The sequence below is a fragment of the Rhinolophus sinicus genome, chromosome 2 (assembly GCF_057876585.1).
Source record: "Rhinolophus sinicus isolate RSI-liver-muscle chromosome 2, RSI-T2T, whole genome shotgun sequence".
NCBI lineage: Eukaryota > Metazoa > Chordata > Mammalia > Chiroptera > Rhinolophidae > Rhinolophus > Rhinolophus sinicus.
In genome coordinates, this window is record NC_142502.1 from 184,837,453 (window position 1) to 184,846,320 (window position 8,868).

The 8,868-nt window shown below is 46.0% G+C and overlaps 1 protein-coding gene and 1 non-coding gene across 4 annotated transcripts; both read left to right on the forward strand.

The window, feature by feature from the left end:
* The first annotated feature begins 378 nt into the window (after positions 1-378).
* On the forward strand, positions 379-7,834 carry ODC1 (ornithine decarboxylase 1). Of its 3 annotated transcripts, XM_019748930.3 has the most exons (12): positions 379-794; positions 3,222-3,363; positions 3,466-3,599; positions 3,856-4,029; positions 4,222-4,394; positions 4,671-4,805; positions 4,925-5,006; positions 5,160-5,243; positions 6,261-6,423; positions 6,503-6,615; positions 6,701-6,915; positions 7,356-7,834. In XM_019748930.3, exons 3-12 carry the CDS (start codon positions 3,498-3,500, stop codon positions 7,498-7,500), a joined length of 1,386 nt encoding a protein of 461 aa, XP_019604489.2. In that variant the 5' UTR covers positions 379-794; positions 3,222-3,363; positions 3,466-3,497; the 3' UTR covers positions 7,501-7,834. The 3 variants fall into 3 exon arrangements, with proteins under 3 accessions (XP_019604489.2, XP_088652424.1, XP_088652425.1); XM_088796298.1 differs by lacking the exon at positions 379-794 and having other exon boundaries at positions 3,225-3,363; positions 3,446-3,599; XM_088796299.1 differs by lacking the exon at positions 379-794 and having other exon boundaries at positions 3,236-3,363; positions 3,442-3,599.
* Positions 2,150-2,281, forward strand: LOC141571976 (small nucleolar RNA SNORA42/SNORA80 family). Its single transcript, XR_012497010.2, has one exon. It is a non-coding gene; the product is annotated as a small nucleolar RNA SNORA42/SNORA80 family (small nucleolar RNA).
* Positions 7,835-8,868: the final 1,034 nt, after the last annotated feature.

The window sequence follows — 8,868 nt, forward strand, 5'->3', positions numbered from 1 at the left end:
TTTCCAGTTCCCGTCCACAGAAATAAAGGCGTGGGGCAGAAGGGGCCAGAGTCCGCCAGGGGTGGGGGTGTCCACGTGGCCAGCTCGCGCCCGCAATTTCCTTCCTCTGCCCGAGGGCACGAGGCATTTAATGGCATGTGCAAGAACACTTTTGCGTGACTGAGAGTCAGCGGCGGTCAACAGCAGCTTTTGCAATTCTGTGGCGGCAGCTCTTGGCACAAGGCTAAGGGCCGAGCGGACAGCGGGCAGCGGGAGCCGGGAGCGAAAGGGAGCGCCCGCGAGGCCCCGGGCGCACGCGCGGGCCGGCCGCAGGGCAGGAGGAGCGCGCGGCCGGCGGAGTCGGGGTCCTGCGGCGGTGTGCGCCTGCGCCGAACTGCCGCAGGGCCGGGCAGGGCGCGAGGCCGGGGGCAGACCGGGCGGCGCTCGGATGCGCTGACGTTTAACCGCCCGCGGCCTCCACCCCTCTGCAGGGCCCGGGTTGGCAGGCACCGCCGCGCTCCGCCCCCTCCCTCGGAGGACGCCCGGACGGAACCGATCGCGGCTGGTTTGAGCTGGTGCGTCTCCATGACGACACGCCCGGCGCTATAAGTAGGGGAGCAGCGGCGCGTTGGGCTTTGTCAGTCCCCTCAGCCTCCGCCGCCGCCGCCCCTCTGCCATCGCTCCGGCGCCACCTCGGGCCGGCGGTCCTCCGCGGGAGGGAGCGAGGCGGCGGGCTGACGGGGGCGGCGGGCGGCCCTGCGTGCTCAGCGGCAGCGGCGTCTCCATGGGGTCGGCTTGAGACACCCCTACTTAAGGTGAGAAGGGCGCGTCCGGGCTGTTGGGGAGCAGGCGGGGGGACGGCCACGTGTGCCCGCGCGCGGGGCCGGGACGAAGGCCGGGGACTCCAGACCCGCGCCTGCTAGGGGCACGTGGTCGCAGAGCCGGCCGCCGGACCCTGACCTTGGGAAGTCGCTGCCCCCGGGTTCCTGGTTTCCCCCGTGAAGCGGGGAGCTGACCACCTGGCCCAGTGCGTGCACGGTGGCCGCCTTCCCCGCGCGCGGTCAGCCCTGTCCCTAATTGCCCCGGCTGAGGGTCGCCGGGGCTGCAGGGGCCCGCGTTGCGCCTCGGCCGCACCACTGACGTGGGGTTCCGAGCCGGAAGCTGCTGAGAAGGCCCGGTCGTTCCTTCAACCGCTATTTTTTTTTAAAAACCCATGTGGCAAGTCGGGTAGCAGGTGCAGGAGAGGTATGAAACGAGCCCGAGCGGATCTCGTGGCGCCCATCGCTCATCTCACAGTTGTTAAGGCTGAGACGTACCATGATTCTGCTTTGTCCTGGAATTTTTCAGTTTTTATTTTTGCTATGTGCACAGAGCAAATGACCCAATATAGAACCCACAGGAGTTGCTGTAGCTAAGATAGCCTTGTAGTAGCTGTGATAAACGCTTAGCTAGCCGTGGCTAAAAAGTGTCTATTTAAGGACTCTTTGAATGACTTAGTGATTTATGAAAAGCCTGGAAAATGAAGATCCCAGTTCAGGAACAGAGCTACATGTAGGAACCAGCCCCAGGGTTTTCAAAAAAGGCTGATTGTGTTTGAGAATCCTAAATAATTGGTGAAAGTGTGGGAAGCAGAACCTTTTACAAATTTCTGGGGAGAACAAAGAATGTGTTGACTTTATTTAAACCTAAAATTGGGTGTAATTTAGTTGACTTGTGAATTTTTTTCAGTTTCTGTTTAAACTGGTTCCTAGCTCTTAAAACATTACCCAATTGGCAGCAAAGACTTAGAGCAGAAAAGTGCTGTCTTGTGCTAATCAATTCATCCTTTTAAGTGACTTAGCTTACACAGAACACCAAGAGGTGTTCTTGGGTGAAACATCTCTATTGCAAATAATTAAAATAAAGCTTCAAAAGATACAGGAAAGCAATAATTAATAGTGGTGTATTTAAAAGAAAATCTTCCAAGTTTAAGCCTGAACATTGCCTTAAAGATATTTAACAAGACCCTAATTAATCCAGTCTGTCATCACTTGAGACTATTTAAATGTTATTTATATGGATAAAATAGGTTTGCTGACCCTAATCTGTTGTCTTACCCTAGGGGTGATTTAGGAGGTTTGACAATGCCAAAAAGTCGCATTAGATCAAGCCTTCAAACAAGTTCTGCCATGCATGGGTTTGGATTTATGGCAGGTCCGTCTCCGTGGGCCTCTCATAGTGCCCCATGCCAGAGCAAACTGGCCCTGAACCATTGCCTCGCCTCTGCCTGTAGGCTGCAGGCACTGAAATGGGTTGCACAGTGGAAAAGAAGGCTTTATACCTGGCAGAAATTAAATAGGTTTAAAATAATTTTAAGATAACTGTAATTCACCAATGTCACATTTCATGAAGGCCAACAAGGATAGTGGTTCTGATTGTTACAAGCTTTATTTTTGCTTATTCGTAATTCATTTATGCTTGCTTATTTTTGTTATTCATGAAGTTTGCCAAAAATTACTCTCCTATGATTATCATTCATAGCTAAGCAAATATTAGAGTGCCTGTTGGGATTCCCAGAATTGCTAATTTAGTAAGCGACACTAGTTCAAGAATGCTGATTTCTGATCAAATACAGCAACTATAGTACATTATGTTGGTTTGAAGATGCAGTTTTTAAAAATACCTGCCCTGCATGAAAAGAAGCTCATGAAATTCGCAGGAAACATTAAGAGCACTCAGTAAACTCAGCCTGAGACATTTCCATGATGCCTGTTAATCGCAAAAATTATTCTGTGTAAGACTTAGTAAAAGTAGGAAACAGCAGGCTGTCTAACTGGCAGCTTTTAATAAGTGCTATAATGCTGTTTGAAGTTATATAATACTGGGTCTTATAGTTAAATAAGACCAGGTCTTATATTAATTTTTGCTCCAAAAGACGCACTAGAGCTGATTGTCTGGCTAGGTCTTATTTTCCAGAAAACACGGTAAGTACAGAAAAGCTTCTGAAGCTTACATTCTGCATTTTTTAGCATGAATGTTTGAAGTGCTTGTTGAAATGCCTATAGAATTTTAGTGTGCTGCTTTGAAAAAATCTAAAGTGTTGAATCTGGTGTCCTCAGATGGTGTAGAGGTTTATGGAATCATGTGACTAAGACCTAGGAGTAATGGGATTCCCAAACCCAGAGAGTTAGGCGAGGTGCTGCAGTAGCCCTGCTTCCTGGGTGTGGTACGTAGGGCCTAATCTTTCCATCTGTGTTCCTAAGGTGGACAGCAGCTTCTGTGTTTATCAGGACATTTCCACTGCTACGTCGAGTACACCCATTTTTCAGCAGGACTTAGAATTCCAGGAGAATTGCCTTTGTGAAAAGCTGGCAATAATTTGAGTTCCATCTCTTAGTTTTCCTTGTAAGTATTCATGGTTGTTGGGGGCTAATCTTGTTACGTACGAATTATTAATACTAAGTATTGCTAAGGCTTCTGAAGTCAGTTTCTCTACCCTATTTGCAGTTTGTTGCGTTTCAGAAGAACGTCCAGAAACCATGAACAACTTTAATAATGAAGAGTTTGAGTGCCATTTCCTTGATGAAGGCTTTACTGCCAAGGACATTCTGGACCAAAAAATTAATGAAGTCTCTTCTTCCGTAAGTATATTAATCCATGCTGGCAGTGTAGCTGGAGAATGCCGCGCAGATGAGTGGGAAACTTAATGGGGTCTTAGGGAAATGTAATGGAACTCAGTGTCTTGTGTGGGAATTTAGGTTTAACTGTGGATCACCCAGTGATGGTAGTGATATTCATGTCAGTGACTGGACTAAAACGAGTAGGACTAATTGGGAATGTCGCACATACTGTCAGGCAGCGAATGCGTCCCTGTGACCACTCTTACTGTAACTGCAGGATGATAAGGACGCCTTCTATGTTGCGGACTTGGGAGACATTCTGAAGAAACATCTGAAATGGTTAAAAGCACTTCCTCGGGTCACCCCCTTTTATGCAGTCAAATGCAATGATAGCAGAACCATAGTGAAGACCCTAGCTGCTATTGGGACAGGATTTGACTGTGCCAGCAAGGTAAGCAAAAAGCGGCAGGACTCGAAATGATTCTGTCACGTGGCCCTGGTGTTCCCAACAGGGCAGATCAAGTTGTGTTTCTGGGGTGGTAGATGTTAAAGAGTTGGGGGGACTAGAGGGACAACTTCCCATGTTTTTCTGTTTCATTCATTTCTTAGCTGCATATGTATAGTGTAAATACCTCTTTTTCAGACTGAAATACAACTGGTGCAGAGTCTTGGGGTGCCTCCAGAAAGGATTATCTATGCAAATCCTTGTAAACAAGTGTCTCAGATTAAATATGCTGCCAATAATGGAGTCCAGATGATGACTTTTGATAGTGAAGTCGAGTTGATGAAAGTTGCCAGGGCACATCCAAAGGCCAAGTGAGTTACTCTTCCGGGTGACGGCAGGGTCAGATACGGGATCTCGATTGTCAAACAACTCAACTTGCCGGTCCTTAGATTTTCTATACTTAGTAAGTTACCTGTGTAATTTACTGGGTCAGAGACCAAGTAGAAAATAGCTTAACCCCTCTTGATAATAGAACCATATTAGACGGGAACCACAGAGTATCAGAGCCGAGGATTCTCTTTGTATTGCAACCATGTCTGTAAATGATCTTGTGTCATGTAAAGTTGATAGACTTTTCTTGCTTCTAGGTTGGTTTTGCGGATTGCCACTGATGATTCCAAAGCAGTCTGTCGTCTCAGTGTTAAATTTGGTGCCACACTCAAAACCAGCAGGCTGCTTTTGGAACGGGCGAAAGAGCTAAATATTGATGTCATTGGTGTCAGGTGAGACCTTGGTGGTTAGAGGCTAAGATAATATTAGACAATGCAAGTTTTACAGGTTTTTTTCCCACTGTAAATAGTTACTTACAGAAATAACGTATTCTCCTTTCTTATTGCCCCAGCTTCCACGTGGGAAGTGGCTGTACTGACCCTGAGACCTTCGTGCAGGCCATCTCGGATGCCCGCTGTGTCTTTGACATGGGAGTGAGTGTATCTAAATCCCAGGTGGGGGTGGGGGCAGGGCTGACAGTAACTAGTTATCCTGTATCACAGAAGCTTACACCCATTTGCTATATACATTTTTCATGATTTGTTATGAATCTGGCTGTCTGATTGACTTAATTTTCTTGGTTCTAGGCTGAGGTTGGTTTCAACATGTATCTGCTTGATATTGGTGGTGGCTTTCCGGGATCCGAGGATGTGAAGCTTAAATTTGAAGAGGTATTTCATAACAAAACTACAATGTACTGGAGCTATTTTAGCAAAATTGTATTTAACATTCTTTGGTTTTTCTAAACTAATATGAGTCAATTTTCCTTAAAAGTCTTGGGAAACAGTTGATTACATTAAGAAATGTTGCTGTGGAAATAAAAATTTGCTGACTTTGTCACTTAACATTGTCAGTAGGTCTGGACATTTTATTTTATTTTTTTAATGGGATTGGCCTGTGGAGTCCTGAGAACTTGCCGAATCCCTTTTCTTTCTTTCTTTTTTAAAGGAGGGCACAGCTCACAGTGGCCCATGAGGGAATTGAACTGGTAACCTTGGTGGTGTTAGCACACGCTCTAATCAACTAAGCTAATCAGTCACCCCTGGTCCTGGACTTTAAGAGAAAGGCTGTATAACAAAACCCAGTTGTACCACAGGCTGATTGATATAAGCAAGAGTTAAGTTCCTGGGGCTTCTCATCAACATTATAGCAAAACGACAACATTTAAATAAAGGGATGCAATTGGAGTACCTGCAGTACGTTATTATGCCAAATGTACTTGCCTAGAGTTTGTATTTCCTCTCCTTAAAACCTTTTGAGTGTTTAGTCACTACGAAGTTAAGAAGCCGTTCGTTGGATGGCGCTCAAGTTTATAACAAAGATGACATTCTTACTTATTATAATTATGTGAAGTTGGCAGAATAGAAAGTTTCATCCTGTGGCATGTGGAAATATTAAGGCACTTTGATACCTCATAAGTGGTCATTTGTTTTGTACTATTTCATAAAATACCCAACCCATGACATCCTAAAAAGGATAGAAAGCGTATCCGGAGGGGAATCAAAGTAAAACTATGGGGGTATACAGGCTGATTTTCAGGGAGATGTTTATTTTTATTTTTTGCTGCTGTTGCTTGATAAGACCTCTGCTGATGGCTGCTCTTAAATGTTTTTATGTCATGTCAGAGCACTGCTCTCCCTGTGGTTCCCCTTCATGGCTGACTGCTCCTGTCTGTCTCACTTTCGTAGATGGTCAATGTAATCAACCCAGCACTGGACAAGTATTTCCCGTCAGACTCAGGAGTGACGGTCATAGCTGAGCCAGGCAGATACTATGTTGCATCAGCGTTCACGCTTGCAGTTAATATCATTGCCAAAAAACTCGTATTAAAGGAACAAACAGGCTCTGATGGTAGGTACAGGATTGAATCATTGTGTGTCTAACTGAAAGTGGTGCAGAAAGTGGTAATTGAGCCTAATCTGCTTTCTAGATGAAGATGAGTCGAGCGAAAAAACCTTTATGTATTACGTGAATGATGGAGTATATGGATCGTTTAATTGCATCCTCTATGATCATGCCCACGTGAAGCCCCTTCTGCAGAAGGTACCTTCTGGTTATAATACTGTATGTGAGAGTTAAGGTGATTGGTCTCAACAGGTGTAACTAGGTGTGTTTCCCTCAAATGTAGAGGCCCAAGCCAGACGAGAAGTACTACTCCTCCAGCATCTGGGGGCCCACGTGTGACGGCCTCGATCGCATTGTTGAGCGCTGTGGCTTGCCCGAGATGCAGGTGGGCGACTGGATGCTTTTTGAGGACATGGGTGCTTACACCGTCGCTGCCGCTTCTACTTTCAACGGGTTCCAGAGGCCGACCATCTACTATGTGATGTCAGGGCCGACATGGTTAGTGACAGTGGGTGTGTGGGGGCCGGACAGGAAATGGTTTTGCTTAGGATTAAATACAATGTTTCTTTAAATTTATTCTCTCTGTGTTAAGAATATATGCTCTAGAAAATTTGGGAAATACAAATGGATGGAAAAAAATCTTTCCAATCGTAGTGGCTTGTGTTTTCAGATTTCTTCCTAAGGCATAACCATTTTAGAAGACTTGTTAAGACATTTCTATGTAATGAGAGTGTCTTAATGAATCATGTGATCTGTGGTTTCCTTATTACCGAAAAAATGGTTCTGAAGAATTGCTTGCTTTAGAAATACATTAAATTGCTTCCTGATGACACAGTGACCAAGGAAGTAAATAGGCTCATGAATAAGTTATTCAAAACTGCTGTACGGATGACTCAGGATTTCTGAATATGCCATCTCTCTCTTTCTCTCTCTCTCAGGCAACTGATGCAGCAAATCCAGAACCAGGACTTCCCACCTGAAGTGGAGGGGCAGGATGTCAGCACTCTGCCTGTGTCTTGTGCCTGGGAGAGTGGGATGAAACGCCACCCGGCAGCCTGTGCTTCAGCTAGTATTAATGTGTAGATGCCATTCTTGTAGCTGTTACTGCGAGTGTAGCTTGAATTAAGGGATTTGGGGGGACCATTTAACTTAATTACTGCTAGTTTGAAATGTCTTTTTAAGTAGGGTTGGCACAGATGGAATAATATGGAAGACTGGGAGATGGGGTCACACTTATCTGTGTTCCTATGGAAACTTTGAATATTTGTTTTATATGGATTTTTATTCACTTTTCAAACATGCTACTAAAGAGTACCCCTGAGCTCTGCTGAGCAAGCGTTTGTAGCTTGTACATTGGCAGAATGGGCCCGAAGCTTGGTGTTGTGACCTGTTTGAAAAATAAAGTATCTTGAAATAATTAGGCATTGGGAAATTTTCACAGTGTGTCCATTGCAAATGGCTCACCTTGAATATGTTTTACAAGTGGGAATTGATGTTTTTTTCCCCCACGTGCTGAGAAAATTGTCCCTGAGGACTTAGGAGTTAATGGTTTTCATTATTTTGAAACTTCATGGAAACGCCTTTCTTCCTGTTAGGCATTTTCAGTTCAAGTTCATGAGTCCTGTATCAAGTTTGCTGTGGATTCTCACAGGAATAGTGGATCTAGCCCACATGCAGGGAAAAGGAAAAGGATGGATGAGACAGGCCATACCCTCTGCTGTTGACAGTGGCCAACGTCTGCCTCGGTGGCTCAGCCCACCCTGAGTGTCCACAGGGTGGCTGTGGCACACCCGGAGCCCTTTGCTAACTGACGGGCTGTTCCTGGCGTGGCCAGTGCCCCGAGAAGGTGCACTAGGCCCTCTGAGCCCTTCCCGCAGAGTCTAGAGACATTCCCTTCCCACCGTGACTTCACTCCCAGGACAAGTGTCATAGTTACAAACAAGTTAGGAATGTAGTACAGCATTTGACTGGCAACTTATTTTAATAAATGCAGCAATTATTCTGTGTTGCAGATCTTTACCTTCTTCTCTGACCTTGACCACTGGCCTTTTATGTTTTCTTATTCAACTTGCACCCAAAAAGTAGCAGGCTCTCATGCTACTTAAACCCTAAAAGGGAAATTGTGAATCCCTGTGTCACTGCATAGTGAGGAAGGGAGGCCATGTATGAGCCAGATGTCGCTCTGAGAAGCCACCAGCTTCATTTAGAGGGACATGGGAAAGCAGCAAGTGGTATAGATTGGGATGCTGTGGCTTTATAGATTGTGGAGTAAATGAAGCCCTCCAGTTACAAAGGAGTTGAGGGGAGTGATTCCCGGTATCCTAAAAAGCCGCCTTCCCCCGAGGCCTAGGCCCCACATGGTGGACATTGCATTGCTGTGCTTTCTGGTTCCCTCTTCCTTGGCTGTTCAACCAGATGGGCTTGTCACCAGCTCTGGTCTCCCTCCCTGGA